Consider the following 16,770-nt stretch of genomic DNA (forward strand, 5'->3'; position numbering starts at 1 on the left):
GTTTTATTTCTCTTTTTACTTTTTTACCCTTTTCTTTAAGGTTTTATTCCTTCTCTTTATTTTTTACTTTTTTACCCTCCTTTCATTTAGTTCCCTTTGGATGCCAAGTGGCATCTCCTTATGGACTTGGCACCAATGGGCTTTTCCATGGCTCAAGTCCACACACTCTCTTCATTATTCTTCTTTTTGAGCTTTCCATAAACCAAACCTATGCATCTTTCTTATTTTTGATGTGTCTGAGACGGAAGTTGCCGGTCCTCTACGTGTCGTCATTGCCAAGGAGAGTGACAAAAATCAGGTGTTTACAAAATACCCCTCTTTGACCGAGACCTGTGTACCAGTCGAGAGGCAAAGACAAGAATCACCATATTTTATCACCCGGAGCATGTACTGCCGACATCCTACTCAGGGATGGCGGAGGTGCAAATGCAAATACAAATCAAGCGATAAAACCAAGATCGGAAAAAACAATCAACAATTCATGCAAAATCAAGCAGTACGTGTGTGCTACCGTGATCGGCAATCTGCCATAACCAACCAATATACACTGGTATTGACCGAACTAAGGATGCGCATGCAAAATGAAATGCAAAAATGAGATGCTTCCGAAAATCTAAGGGAGCACTCTGGCTTCAAGGGGCTTACAGGGGGGATTCTATTCCGACTAAGATTCTCTGAAATCCATGGGAGTGACTGGCTTCCAAGGATCTCCAAGGGACAAAAAAAAATAAATAACTAAATTCTTTTGTTGAGATTTTCTGAAAATCCATGGAAGTTTTACTGGCTTCCAAGAATTTCTAAGGGACAAAAAATAAATTACTAAATTCTTTTGTTGAGATTTTCTAAAAATTCAAGGAAGATTAGGGTATGTATGGTAACCTTCTAAAAAATGGATTCTGGTGTTTTTCCTGATTCTGAGGGCAGAATTGAAACAGTTTATGTATGGGTTGTCCGGTCCATTTTTGTGATTTTTTGAAACGAACCGGGTGATAAAATGGATTCTGGCAAGGTTTTGAGAAACACCAAAATGGTGTTTCTCATATTGGAGAATCGATTCTACGAATTTTCGGTGAAACGCGTTCTGCTTAAGTTACGAGGGGCATTCGATGGTATTTACCATCAAAACAGAAAAATAACCCTAAACACATCTCTTCGTTGACAGACAAGAGCGGCCTCCTTCTTGCGACCTCCACATCTTGCGACCTCCATTGACGACGGTTCTCGGCTCTCTTTCACTCTCAATCGGTGAAGGTAATCTCTCTCTCTCTCTCTCTCTCTCTCTCGCTCTCTCTCGCTCGTCATTCTGCAATTTGTTAAAAGATTTTTCCTCGGGTAGTTGACCTTGCTTTGTGATTTGTACTATGCTTGTTTTCCAAGTAAGTGTGACTGAGTATGTGTGTATGTGTATGTGTATTTTTAAGCAATGACCTCAATTATCCTACTTTATGGTATTGTTTTGCGCTTTCTGCGTCTTCATACTTTATGTTTGCTTCTCTTTTTTTGTTCTGTTATCTCGTTCATTCTTTTTACCTAAAAAAATGAAATAATCTCGTTCATCCTCATTAGTTGGCCCTATTGCTAGAGTGGCCTGTATAATCTAAAACTCAAAAACACTGATGCTGGAACTAAAATAGATATAGATTTTAGGTTCTTCTAACATCAATCTCGGTACTGGTCAAGAGCTAAAACTACAGAACGTAGTGTATGCATTAGTGAGTGCATCTATAATTTTTATGGAATTAAATAATAATGGTCCAAATCTACATTTGCTTAATTGGAATTAAATAATAATGGCCCAAATATATTTGACAGATTCTGTGATCTAATCTTTTCTGTTTTAAATTACTTCAGTTTCATTCTGAACTCGTTTTTGCCAATTTGATTCATAATCTCTCTGAAAATCCCAGTTCCTCCCTTGAATGAACAGTTCTGTTTGCCCCGTCTCAGTCAGCGAACGATGGTAATGCCATGGTTGTCCACCTAATCTTTGGAGTGTTATCATGCACTAGAAATTTGCTTCATTTATATATTTCCAAATATATATACAGGTTATTGGTGGACTTTTATTAATGTTGAAGGAAATGGAAGTGGCAGGCCTTCCTCATTAAGAATTGAAGATTAGAAGTATCATCTTAGTTTTAAGTGAAAAACTATAAACGGAGGGAAAAGAGGTAATATAATCTAATTTTTATATATTTTCATATTCCCTCACATTGGTGGGAGTTATTGCTATTGACATTGTGTTGATTTTTCTGCCTCTGTTCACGATCGAGAGGTTGAAGATAACCTCCTCTCATTGTTTAACTAAAATCCCCATTATTCCAACTTCCCATATTTACCTGATTCTACTTCATTCCATTCCTTCTTCATCTTTTATTACTCTCTAGAAATAACTTCCCTTAATACATTCCTTCCAAACCATAAACCTTATTCTTCTTTGTTTGTTGGTCTTGGAATTTAGAGTATTTGAGGATTGCTATTACATCTTTGAATTGAGGTATTTACTATTTCCATCCGGGGTATTTTTGCTACTAATGTGAGAACAATGAGAAATAAAATAAACCTCACTCCGAGATTCTCGATTAGCTATAAACATGTAACAAACAAATTCCCACAAATGTCTATGGTTTTTTGTCAAGTCACATGCTTATGAGTTGCACACCATGAACTTTAGGCATGGAAAAGGGGGTTATCTATCATTCATGCCATGTTATTCTAGAGTTCTATAATCACTCAATCCCCACAAGCATTTAGAGCTCTTCTTACATGTTGATTGTTGAATGCACATTTCTTTTGAAAATATGCTGATTTTTTTCTTCTTATTTGTTTAGATTTGAAAGCAATAAAAAATGTCCAATTCACAAGGTGTCACTGAGAATGCTAGGTGGACCCAAGAAAATGTCAACCTTTTTGTTGAGTTAATGGTAGGAGAGGTTAGGAAGGGGAATAGGACTACTCAAACCTTTAACAAAGCAGGTTGGAGAAACATTTCGAATGAATACAAAGCAAAAATTGGTATATCTTATACTATGCTCCAGTTGAGGAATAAAATGGCAAAACTGAGGCAGGAATATAGCAGTTTCAAAAAGTTGATGGATACAACTGGATTTGGGTGGAATAGCTTGACACGAACTTGCACAGTCGATGATGAATCTATATGGGAAACACACATACAGGTTAGCTTATAATTTTTTAGAAAATTTTGTTAAAGGGGAAAGAAGAGTACTATGAGAATTACTGATTGTTGGTGTTTTTGTATGTCAGGCAAATCCTAAATGGGCAAAGTTCAAGAAGTATGGTCTTCCACAATGGCCTGAACTGTGCATTATATTTGGAGACACTTATGCAAGTGGTGATGGGAATGTAGGTAGTCGTAATGCTGTGTCATCAAATGTTGACTCAAGGAGTATGGAGAATATGGATGAGGAGATTGGGGAATCTAGTGATGCTGAGGAAGTCGATCCATTTGTAGACTCTGAACCTGAAGCTACCCCCATACATACACCAACCCATTATCATAATAGGACTCCAAATACAAAGAGAAAAAGAAGGGGAAACTCTGATTTATCAATGGCTTCCAAGGCCATTCAAGTGATGGTCAAATCAAGGTTGGAGAGAGATGCTAGTTTGTCTACCACATCCAAGAATACTGAAATGCAATTTAGCATTGCTAGGGCCTTAGAGGTACTAGAGACAGTCAACAATGTAGATGAAGAATTATATGAGAAGCCAGCTGTCAAGATAATGGCAGACCCGCAATGGAGAGAGGCTTTCATTTCATGCCCTGCACACCGCAAGATCATATTTCTTAGACTTCTTTAATCATTGATATCGTGTTCCTTTTTTAATGGTGGATGACTGTAATGGTACAATTTAATTCTGTTGGATATTTTTAATGGTGGATGACTGTAATGGTACAATTTAATTCTGTTGGATGTTTTTAATGGTGGATGATTGTAATCATATATGTTGGATGTTTGCTATAATTTCTATATGCTTGATGACTTTCTTATTTGAGAATGTATGCCTATTTTTTCCTTCATTAGATTCTAATATTTTATTAATTGATCATATTTTACATGACACTCTAGGATGTCTGGTTCAAACTTGGAAGAACTAGATAGGGAAGAAACTGAAGAAGATTTGGTTATGTGTATGACTCTACTTATGTATGCACAAGAGAGTTCACTACACACTAGAGAGCCCATTCGTGATAGTGCACTAACAGGCCCAGAACGTGTACGTGAGGTCTTGGAAGGTCATGTAGATAGGTGTTATGAACAATACAAAATGGAACGACATGTCTTCTTCAACCTCTGTACGCTAATGCGGGAGCAAGGATGGTTGGAAGATAGTCGATATGTTAGAGTTGACGAGCAACTAGCAATGTTCATAACTATGGTTGGTCGAAACCAGCGGGTAAGAGATATAGCTGAACATTTTCAACATTCACCAGAGACCATTGGTAGGTATTTTAATACAGTACTGGAGGCTTTCCTCAAGTTAGGGGAAGTTAACATAAGACCACCACCATTTGATAAGATTGCCCCAGAAATTAAGAATGATCCCAAAAAGTATCCTTTTTTCAAGGTAAAAACAAATTGAATGAAAATTTTTACATACATATTACCATTATTTATTTTACTGTGATACGTTTTTAATTCAGTGCATATGATGGATTGTATTAGGATTGTATTGGTGCTATCGATGGAACTCATATAGATGCACGTGTTCCTCTACACAAACAAATACCTTATAGAGGGAGAAAGGGACAAACAACACAGAACGTCATGTGTGCGTGTTCACATGACATGAAATTCACTTTTGTGAATAGTGGCTGGGAGGGATCCGCAAATGATTGTCGAGTATTTGCAACCGCACTCGCAGATCCAACCTTACACTTTCCTCATCCTCCTCCAGGTAAATACAAGCCGTTATCATTTAGTAATATTCAGTTGATAGCATTATCACAATATATATTTTTTTTATAAAAAACATTATCAAAATATTATATTGATATAATCTTTCACCAATTATATTGTAGGCAAATATTACGTAGTAGATTCTGGATATCCATCTACTACAGGGTTTTTAACACCATTCAAGGGACAACGGTATCATCTCCGAGATTTCGAGTCAAGAAGAGCGCAGAATGCTAAAGAACTTTTCAACCAAAGGCATTCGAGTGTTAGGAATGTTATCGAGCGCAGTTTTGCTTCATTGAAACAACGGTTTCCTATACTAAGCAAAATGCCACGTTTTCCTCTTTCGACCCAAAGTCGTATCGTCATTGCATGTTGTGCCCTACACAACTTCATTCGGGATGAACAAAAAGCTGACTCAAATTTTGCGTGGTTTGGAGATGATAACAATTTAGAGAGACCCCCTGATGATGATTTCATCCCACCTGAGCATGGTAATTCTAGCCAACGAAATAGGGCAAGAGAGATGGATGAATTTCGGAAGTACATTGCAAACGAGTTGGCTTTATCAAGAAACATGGCTCCAATTGAATGAAAATTAATCAATACTTTTTTTGATGTGTAAGAACATTATGTTTAGTATTGGAATTATTTTGGACATGTTGAAATTAGTGATATTTTCTCATTCATTTGTACTATGAAAATTGTGCTTAGGGATGAGATTTTATGTAATTTGATAGAATTAGAAAAGAAAACTGTTTCCATTAAAATGGCAATTCATACATGTTTCTGTTTCTCTGAATAGTAGAATCAATTTTTTACCATACAACATTTGTTGGTACAGAATTACTCCAAAAATTTAGAAACAAAAAAAATTGATTCTGGGTCAGAATCAATTTTTTGAATCAGAATGCTTACCATACATACCCTTATTGGCTTCCAAGATTTTCTAAGGGACAAAAATAAATAACTAAATTCTTTTGTTGAGATTTTCTGAAAATTCATGGAAGTTTTACTGGCTTCCAAGAATTTCCAAGGGACAAAAATAACTAACTAAATTCTTTTGCTCAAATCTCCTGAAAATCCATGGAAGTTTTACTGGCTTCCAAGAATTTTCAAAAGATAAATAACTAAATTCTTTTGTTGAGATTTTCTGAAAATCCATGAAAGTTTTACTGGCTTCCAAGAATTTCCAGAGGACAAAAATAAATAACTAAATTCTTTTGCAGAGATTGTTTGAAAATTCATGGAAGTTTTACTGGCTTCCAAGAATTTTCAAGGGACAAAAATAAATAACTAAATTCTTTTGTTGAGATTTTCTGAAAATCCATGGAAGTTTTACTGGCTTTCAAGAATTTTCAAGGGACAAAAATAAATAACTAAATTCTTTTGTTGAGATTTTCTAAAAATCCATGGAAGTTTTACTAGCTTCCAAGAATTTTCAAGGGACAAAAATAAATAACTAAATTCTTTTATTGAGATTTTTTGAAAATTCATGAAAGTTTTACTGGCTTCCAAGAATTTCCAAGGAACAAATTCTGGGTGTTAATTCTGACTCTGATGCTAATGGATCACTAGATGTACTGAATCTAAGACACTGCATCCTGTGCCTAACTGGAACTCTTCTAGGATCACTACCTATTGTGAACCTAAGACACTATTTTCATGCCTAACTAAAACTCTTCTCCAGGGATGCAATCCAAAGGATCATTCTAAAAGATATGAGGATACATCATCACTCGGAAACGTTCTACGAGAGCTAAACAGATTCACACTCAAGGTAATTTCATTTTGGCACCATTCTATAGAGGATTGGTTCATGGCTCTCTAGGTGAGTTGGTGGTGGACAAAAGGCTCACGATAATGAACTTTGAAAGTTTTGATGATTGGATGCTATGCATGAATGGGTTTGATGGTGAGGTGAGGCGAGTCTTCCCTCTTTTCAACAGAATCATCCCAATCCGAGCCAAAAACACAAGCACACTCCTACACTCTCTTGTTGTTCCATCCCCGTCAACAAGGATGTCATTCCTCTGCTATCAATGGGTATCTGCCCCTTGCAACCTTGTTTTCTTTTCTTTCTGCTTTCTTTTTTCTTTTTCTTTTCTTTTCTCTTTTCCTCTTTTTTCTTTTGCTTTCTTTTTCCCTTTATTTTCTTTTTTCTTTTTCTTTCTTTCTTTCTTTTTTCTTTCTTTTCTTCTTTTTTTTTTTTTTTCTTTCTTTTTTTTGCTTCTTCTTTTTAAATAATAGATAGTATTGGAATCACGAGGGAAATGGCCAAAGGTCATGCCTGGACTTGAACTCTAGACGACATGAAAACAAGTGACCCGAAAAGAAGACAACGCTATTATTTCAGAATGGCGAGCTCACAAGAGAAATCACGCCAATGAAGGATTAGCATAGAAAAGAAGGATTAAGAGGTAAAACTCTTGGGAATTCGCCAGAATGATAGACGGTAGAAAGAGTTTTCAGTTTGAGCAGACCATCTTCTGATGATAAAAGTAGTGACATTCTGAACCCTTTCGAGAAGGAAAGCTCAAACAATGGTTGACCTAGCCAGAAGTTGACTTCTCAGACTGCCTATGTATCCCGAATAAATCAGGAATCAGATCGGACGTAGTTCTTGCCACCAATGATATGCTAATGTCAAAATCTTAATAGTTAAGCTCCATCATAGCCGAGTGAGCTCGAAGCTACCGAAGGAAATCTCACTGCATCTAGCCTAGGAAGACTTTCTTAGGTTGTACTGGGGCTTAGGACTTGGCTTCAAAAGAAGGTAAAAGGCTCAAAGTACGCTCCCAAAGTCTACTTGGAATTGTGATGCCTTTGTCACCAAAGTTTCCCCCTCTTTTTTTTATTTTTTATGAGGACTTCCTCTTTCTTGCCCCTGTTTAGGCTCATAAACTGCCTTTTTCTTCTTTTTCTCTCTTTTTTTTCTTTTTTTTTTACTTCCCTTTCTTTTTCTTTTGCCCCTGTTTGGTTTCAGATTGAAATTTTTCTTTTTTTCTATTTTTTATTTGGGCAATCAAATTCCATTTCTTCTTTAAAATTCTTGTTCTTGCTCTTCTCTTTTTTTCATTTTCAAGTGCACTTTTCCTTTTCCTTTTCTTTTGTCAAATTCTTGTTCTTGCTCTTCTTCTTTTCATTTCTTCTCTCTTTTATTTTCAAGTGCACTTTTCCTTTTCCTTGTCAGGCAACTTTGGACTTTGGCATGACATTTCCAAATCAAACCCTGGGAGTGGATAGAATTAAGCGGTTGAAGGGTATCCTGGTGGTGAGCTATGGGTGGGCCATGACAAGGTTTTCCAAAGAAGAGGTTAAGGCCCAAAGAGGGTGACTATTTGAATTCAAATGCTTCTGGGATTTATTCAAGATAACAACCGCCAAGGATGGCCTCCGTTAATAGGCTGGGTGAGGTAAGATTCTCTTTTAAGCTTCTTGCTCGTTTGAAGGGGATCAGATGTATGGAAAGCTCAAGATCTTTTACTATCAAGAGATTGACACCAATAACGAATAAATGATCACTGTTGAACTTTTCCTTTCGTTCCTTTCTTTTCATTTCTTTTTGGAACAAGTTAGGCCACAGAACATCGCAAGAGTCACCATCAGAAGATGGAAAGAAGGAAGAAGAATCAATATACTCAGAAATACTCATTTCATTGATAAAAGGAGTATTTACATCAGGCTTGGTCCAGACTGAGATCGACTCAACATAAAGCAAAGCATCTCCAACAAAGGGAGAAACCAAAGAAAACTAGATAACTAGACTCACTCAAATCTGTAAGCACATCAGACTTGGTCCAGACTGGGACCGACTCAACATAAAACGAAATATCTCCAACAGGAGGAGAAACAGAAGACAACTTGACAACTGGACTGCCTATAACTCTAACAGACTCAAATCCAAACATGACCATAAAAGCTCTGAAATTGCCAGCTCCAAACCCTGTTACCCCAAGCTTCAGCTAATACACTGTCTGGCTCAACACCATTACTTACAAACGCTAGATGTTTGCCTCTGACCAGGATTGAGGCTAGGAATGCCAACCTCAAAGCCAGGCTGATCAGGTAATTCATCAGTTTCATTTCCCTGTGCTGCTAACTTTCTTGTCATCCTGAGACCTTGGATAGTAGACACCGTCGGAGGCACCATGCCCGCATCACAATTGACTTGTTTCAAAGTAGACAGGCTTGTAATTAAAGAAGTAGGATCAGACTCTTTCAATTCCCCTTCAATGGCATTAACTGTGCGGTTCTTAACAGGCACATTGGGCTTAGACCTGAGCTCAAACTTCTTTGTATCAAGCAAGTCTTGTATTTCATGTTGCAGTCTAAGGTATCTATCTGTGTCATGTCCTATCGGTCCATGGAAGCGACAATACAAATTTGGATCATACCAATGCGGCTTGGGCTCAAGAACAGGCTTCGGTTCAACTTTTCCAAGTAATCCGGCCATCAAAAGTCGATCATAGACAACACCGCGGGGCATTCCCAAATCAATAAACTCTCTTGGCTGAGAGCGAGGACGTGGGACATTTGCAGGCTCTAGCGCATAAGGGGCTTCCATGGTGACCATAACTGGTGTCGCAGGGGAAAGGGTGGTATTCGCAACATCATACCCTGCGTTCTTCTGCTGTGGAGCCCTCGTGCTGCTGCTAGCCTCGGACGTATATTGATTTGCATTGGGGAGTGGCTCACCGCGAACGATGGCATCCTCGATCTACTGGCCCGTAGCCATGAGGCATTGCAAAGTCAAAATGCCTTGATCGAATAGAATATCTTTATAGGGAGCTCTCAATCCTCTCATCATGAACCCAACTTGTTCTCTCTCATTGGGTCTGTCCCACATCTGCCCTGCTTTATTTCAAAATCTCGCCAAATAATCAGTGAACTCTTCCTCTTGCCTCTGTCTTATGGTTTCCAGTTCTCTCCTGGTCAGCTCAATCTCAGTGTTATAGCTGTACTGCTGGGAAAATGCCTTCATTATATCTATCCAAGTGCGGGTATATGATGGGTCCAAAGACATCAGCCAACAGTGTGCAGTGCTGGTCAACAAGAATTGAAAAACTTGACCCAACATTTCGTCAGAAAAGCCTCTAGATCTTAACTGTCCAATATAGGACCTCAAATGGGTACGAGGGTCCCCTGTACCATCAAATTTCTCAGACTTTCACTTGAAACCGTCAGGCAGTTTGACGTGGGGGAAGAGGCATAAGCCTTCAGTATCAAGAATCTGATCCTTAACTCCTTCCAAATTTCTAATCAGATGTTCCAGATGGACAACCTTATCATTCAGTTCCTTGTTCTCTGGGCTACTGGTTACCTTCACAGTCGGGAGGTTATTTATCACAATCATGTCATTCTCACCAATCATACTAGGGAGTACAACCCTAGAGGTTGAAGGCATGCTCCGCTGGTATTGATGTTCGACAGGATGGGCTGCACCCAATTGATTTCGGATCAAATCCACCAATTGCTCTACCGCCGCTTCCATTCGGCCAACCCGGCCTTTTAAAGGATCAATCCTAGGGGTTGGAGGCATGCTTCGTTGGTATTGATGTCCAATAGGGCGGGCTGCATCCAAATGGTTTTGGACCAAACCCATCGTTTGTTCCATCATCGCTTCTATTCTGATGACTAGGGCTTCCAAAGGATCCATAGGTGGAAGTAGTGGAGGATCATTGTTCTGACTCATGGCTACTTAGACTACTGGAGCAATGCTTGACATGGTCCTGATGAGAAGCTGGATTAGGGTTAGATGCTAGTGAAAGGTCTAATTCACAGATGGAAAAATTCAATAACCAAATGATGCCAAATCAAAAGTCAACCTATGCACTGGATCATTCTGAATGGATCTCTCATGACCTTAATTGAAACTCAGATGGAGCTACTCCTATGCTTAAGACTTCTAAAGGATGGGGACCAATCCCAGGTCCAAATGGTTTATCTTCCAACCAAAACGAAGTATGACCTATACATGCACAACATGCAATAATAGGGTTCTAAATGCTTACCCAAAACATATACATGTGACAAGTCAAGAAAAGTTAGTAGCAAGTTAGTTCATATGGAAACAAGATTAACCCGGTTCTATGTCGGCCCAACTCATTGAAAACTAAGATGCTTAGCTCAGTTCATCCAAGTCAAAAGGAGTGAACCATGCTACATGGGAAAGCTTCTGATGGCATGGGAAACAATGTTCTAACCAATATGGGTTCAAACTTCTTATCCAAAACAAAGCCATTGACCAAAAATCACTTAACGTGGAGGTATCAAGTACAACAAGATAGGAATCACACAGACAAAAGTAACTTCTGAAAAACTTGACTGGAATCATATCCAATGGAAAATTTGACACAAATTCATTTTGATGGTCTACAATCAAAATGTTGAGAAAATGACTCAAAGCATTCTCCAATTCAAAAGCCAAGGGTAAAATCCATCTACTCTTTAGAAATCCAATGACTAGAATCTAGTTGACTGGAAATCAATGATAAAATCAATTGACTCTTTGGTCTAAAAATGCCAAGACCTAAACTTCCTACATTTTGAAAATCAATTTTGCAAATCAAAGATTCAGGTAGATTCTATTTCAAGGACTCTAATTGGCTGCCTTTGGATCAAAGGGGTTTGCCAGAGATGCAAAGATCCTAATGTCTCAACCATCTATGTAAAACAATGCTATGAAAAACATGTGAATCAAAGGTCTGGTTTGAAAGAGTCCAATGAGGCAGCCTAGATTAGGCCGAGCTAAAACATCATGGTTGACAACAAGTTGGACCAGATAGAACCTAACTAAGGCAGTTGATAACAAAGAACGACTCTACCAAACAAGTTAGTTCAATTGAGAGTAGCATCAACTCACCCAAAGTTGAGAGAACTCTCAACTGATGGATCAAACAAGGTGGTTCACACAAGAACACCCGTATAGATGGCATTACATCGAACCAATCGCCAAACACCGTGTGATGGAGGAAATCGAGTTCGTCCTCAACATCAAGGTACAAATGTGTGGTTCCCTATCAGGTGAGACACACAGTGTTTCTAGATTGGTCGTGTGGGCATCACCCCAATCACAACAATCTTGGAGTGGACATAGGAGTCACCCTATGATACCACCCATACAGTGGAATGAAACACTAGTAGAAAACACAAACGCTTAAACCTTAATGGAAAGGGGTAGAAACTCAAAACCCTCGTTGGTGGGTGACAAATCGAAATGGATAATGCTATCTACATCGGTGTTCGAATTTGGACGTCAAACAATATTACATTAGTTGTGGCGAACCTAAGTATTGGATCTATGTTCCTACATGATGCATGCTGGGTAGGCATAGGACAGACAAGGTTCCCTTGACAGAGACTGCCGGTATACCTATCACTCGTCTACACGAAGTGAGTCGAAGGTACGTGACACATCTCCTTATATACTCATGAAGCCTAATGGACGATAATGATATAACCATATCTTCTTGGGCGGACCCAATAAATAGGTTAGTGACCATACTCGCCGCGGTCCATACTGTATAGGTCAAGAGTTGTGGTTTCACAGTGGGTGATCCAAATCTACATAAGGGGCCCGCCTGCTACGCCACGAGGCTAAGCGAATTCCGTGCTGTGTTCAACGCAATGATGTGAGTGTGAATGCATGAAAAGGAAAATTAACAATGAAAACTACATAATTCACAAGCAAGCTAAGCAAACAATGGTCAATCAGGAGTCTGACATAAATCCCTAGTGGAGTCGCCACTGTAAGAACCATAGATTCCAAAAAATCCAAATCTACCCCGACAAGGGGTCGACTCTTCTCCATGCGAACCGGATCTCGCTGGTGAACCCTGAAGCAAGGACCCTGATCCATCCTAAGAGGGTAAACGCGCAAATAGGAGCCGCCACCTAGAAGGGGTCTGGGACCCATAAATGTTCCCACTGGGGGAAAGACTAATGACTCAATGGATAAAGGCTAAGGTCCACCCAGATCATTAGGTAAGTGTCAAGTTACGAACTGGGAAGGTGTTGGCACCCAGTCCGCCCGGCTCAGAGCCGATCATCCTTCTTTTGACCATTTGCTTGAATGAGTCTTGCTTGCAGCCCCTAAAATTAACTAGTCTAGATCTAAGTCATCCTAAACTAGGCACCTAGGACTAGGCATCTATGTACAAACTGGGCAACCCTATGCCAAGTTCCTATATCATTCTACCCTAGGGTATCAAATTGATATAACAAACAATTAAGCTAATTAAAAATGATGAACATATATACAATCTAATCACATCAACATATGGCTTAATTATTCTAACTTGGCTAGACATAGCATGCATGGAGTTCACACAATGAAAGCAAATCTACATATCCTACTCATGCCAAGTAAGCAATAAAAGAATTGTTAAACAACTACGGGCTAGATGATGGGCTAGTCCAAATCCCATCCTATGAGCCTACGTCCCCCGGGATCCCAACATGCAACGTGTTTCAACTCGGGCCACTAGATGGGCATTCTCACTCCTTCGCATACGTTCTAATTCTCTACCCAAAATTGATTTTAGAAATTCATTTGGAAACCCACAACCTTGATTCGAAATTGAATGAATTGGGGAAGTATAAATTTAGATCCTAAATCGTGAACTAAAATGCACTCATGGGCCCAAGACAATGGGCCCGAATTCTCCCCTCAATCCAAAATTGGTTGATGGACCAATGCACAAACCAAAGCTAAGGCCAATTGGCCCCAAATCAAAATGGGCCAAAATTTAAATACAGCCCACACCCGAAATCTGAATTAAACCAAACCCAAGTCTTGTAATTTCGAGATCAAGCCCAATTCCTAATTGATTGATTTATTAATGTTGGAGGCCCAGCCTGAATCTAGGCCCAAAATCACAATGGGTTTCCCAAGTCGACTCAAAGAGAGTCCTAAAGCCAAATCGGTCTAACCTATGGGGTTCATATGACTCAATCCGATATGGGCCCAGGACCATAAAGACAACCAGATCTGGCCCAAAGCCCCAATCAAATCTTAATAAACATGGGCCTTAATCTATTGATTGATTATGGGCTCAAACAAAGCTGCTAAAGAAAATAAAAGACTTTCCAAAATTGGGCAGTGGGCTTTGTCAAATGGGCCTGAACTTATGAATGGATCAGATTAAGAGATACTGAATTAAGAGTCTTAGGAATACCCATTCCACAAAACGATAACCAGAAATATTGAAATGGTCATCATGGATTAAACCTAGTCATTGACATATAGAACATGCATAATGACAACTGGTTCAAGAAATAGAGATTTTAAAAGATTCTCATGTCCACGGTAGATTTAAAGGCTGACCAATATCTTGAAAAATAGGAGTTTCAGAAGTCCTCACACTCATGCTGAATTCAAGAATCAAGGAACAGAGGTCATAAATGACCACAAACTCAAAATAGATTCAATGGACTGATTTGAAAGATGGACAACCGAAATTTATTCCTTGGAGAGACACAAAGTTAAAATCATTACATCATTCAAAAATGTTCATGTACATCAATTTCAAGAGCAGGGTATATAGAACATGATCTATCAATTCAGCAGAGAGAGACACCCAATCAAAACATGGATCGCAGAACACATGTAGGGATATTCAACCAAAATATAGGCCATGGAAGCCATAAATCCTAAAATCTGAAATGCCAAGTACAGAAGCCGATCAACATGGAGACACAATTTCAGTTCCAAAACTATGCACAGAGATCCAAACACAATATTGATAAAAGGGACATACCATTTGCACCTAGAGTATTCATAGAGAAGAGTCATTCACAGGTTATACTAATGAAACAGAGAATCAAAGAAACTGCAGAACCATTTCATATCTAATATAAAAAATAAGAAAATCAATAGGGAAGATGGACTTTACCTGAGGGTCTTCGTGAAGCTCCATGATGCAACCGGCAGTGTGTTTTGGAAGTAGGGTGTAGGGATTTATTACAAGTCAGGGATTAAAACAGGGGAGGGGTTTAATTACAAACCAAAAAGTAAACAAAATAAAGAAGAACCCAACAAATGTAAACTGAGACTTCAAATGGTGCTAGCAGAACCGCACATACAGCAGCGACCCTTCACGACCGTTCCATTATCTTCTTCATAGATACTGCCGACACCTCCCAAATGGAATGACGAGAACCGGCGGTGGAAGTGGAGAAGTGGGTCTGGTTGAGATTAGAAAAGGAAAACTAGAGAGGATGGGATCGGCGATGGTTTCTTTGATCGGAGAAAAGAAGAATGGGTGGTGGGTGGTAAGAAGAAAAAGGAAAAAAGGGTTGGAGAGATGGGTTACAGGGAGTTTCAATGGATAAAGAAGAAGGGTTTTATGAGGAGCTGGTGTGGTTGATCAAGGGCCGCAACTCAAGGAACGCCGTCGCCGCTGCGGTGTCGTCTTCCCCGGCTCAGGGAGCTCCGACGATGTAGTCTCAGACAGCATTTTTCAAAACTCTTGCCTTCTCTCCACTATTCCTCACTATTTCTCTCTCTGCTTTTCTCTCTTTCCCTCTCTGTCACTCTCTCCTTTCTTCTCTCTTTTCCTGCTCTGCGTTTTTCCGTTTTCCTCTGTGTTTTTCATTCTTTTTGCCTTCCTTTCATTTCCGGAAATCCCCCCCTCCTATTCTATGCCTTCTTTCTTTTTGTCCTTTTGTCTTTTAATTGTCCTTTCAACCTCCCCCCCCCCCCCCCTTCCACTTTGGGGGTTTAGGTGTTTTATCATCTTACACTCCGTCCCAAACTAGATTTAGATATTTTTTTTCTCTCTTCCCACTTTATCTCTTCTTTTTTTTCTTTCTATTTTTGGTTTCTTTTTTTACCCATCCCCTTAAGGCTTTATTCTTTTTTTTTGTTTTTTATTTTTTTACCCTCCTTTCATTTAGTTTCCTTTGGATGCCAAGTGGCACTTCCTTATGGACTTGGCACCAATGGGCTTTTCCATGGGCCAAGTCCACACACTCTCTTCATTATTTTTCTTTTTGAGCTTTCCATAAGTCAAGTCTATGCATCTTTCTTAATTTTGATGTGTCTGAGATGAAAGTCGTCGATCCTCTGCGTGTCGTCATTGCCAAGGGAGATGACAAAAATCAAGTGTCTACAGTAAGAAATCTACGTGATTAAGATATTTATTTAGTGATCCTATTTTTCTTTACTTTCCTTTTGCATTGATTGTAGAATACTTATGGGCCTACATTATGATTTCAAGTTACTGACAGTGTTCGATCTTGTGTCTCGGAAGAAGAAATAGTTTTGGGTATATGTTCTACTCCTTGTTCAGTTCAAATCTTGAAGAGAAACACATTGTACTTTTTTCTTGAGAATTTTATAATATTATTGATTTTGCATTATGATTGATCTCAAATTCAAGAAACAAACTTCATTTCTGATTTGTTGTTGGACTCCTCTCTCCAAATATTTGTATGCATTATGATTGATCTCAAATTCAAGCAACAGACTTCTTTTCTAATTTGTTGTCGGACTCCTCTCTCCAAATGTTTGTACTTCCATGGTTTAAGACAATAGATATGATCCAGAAAAAATGGGTCCATTAACTTCAATGAACATATAGAGTTTCTTCTTTGCAATTGCAATAATTCTGCATTCCATGCTTCTATCTTATGGATATTTATTCTTACGTAACTGCAAAGAAAGAACTTCCTGAAGTAGAGAAAAAACACTTGGGATTTATAAGTACCGAAAGATTCATAATTGTAAGACAGTATTGTTGATCTCAAGACATAATCTAACTTCTCTCTTCCAAAAACTCTCCCCCTCCCCCAACATATGGCCACACGTGCAAATGCATGTGGATGTTTACTAGTATATATATAT

The 16,770-nt window shown here is 38.8% G+C and overlaps 2 protein-coding genes across 2 annotated transcripts; both read left to right on the plus strand.

Annotated features, from left to right (window-relative positions):
• Positions 1-2,849: 2,849 nt before the first annotated feature.
• Positions 2,850-3,822, plus strand: LOC122662954 (L10-interacting MYB domain-containing protein-like). Its single transcript, XM_043858661.1, has 2 exons — positions 2,850-3,176; positions 3,265-3,822. The coding sequence occupies exons 1-2, from the start codon at positions 2,850-2,852 to the stop codon at positions 3,820-3,822; spliced, it is 885 nt and encodes a 294-aa protein (XP_043714596.1).
• Positions 3,823-4,092: 270 nt separating this feature from the next.
• LOC122662955 (protein ALP1-like) lies at positions 4,093-5,517 on the plus strand. Its single transcript, XM_043858662.1, has 3 exons — positions 4,093-4,590; positions 4,689-4,920; positions 5,045-5,517. The coding sequence occupies exons 1-3, from the start codon at positions 4,093-4,095 to the stop codon at positions 5,515-5,517; spliced, it is 1,203 nt and encodes a 400-aa protein (XP_043714597.1).
• The last annotated feature ends 11,253 nt before the right edge of the window (positions 5,518-16,770 follow it).

Source organism: Telopea speciosissima, chromosome 5 (assembly GCF_018873765.1).
Source record: "Telopea speciosissima isolate NSW1024214 ecotype Mountain lineage chromosome 5, Tspe_v1, whole genome shotgun sequence".
NCBI classification, from domain to species: domain Eukaryota; kingdom Viridiplantae; phylum Streptophyta; class Magnoliopsida; order Proteales; family Proteaceae; genus Telopea; species Telopea speciosissima.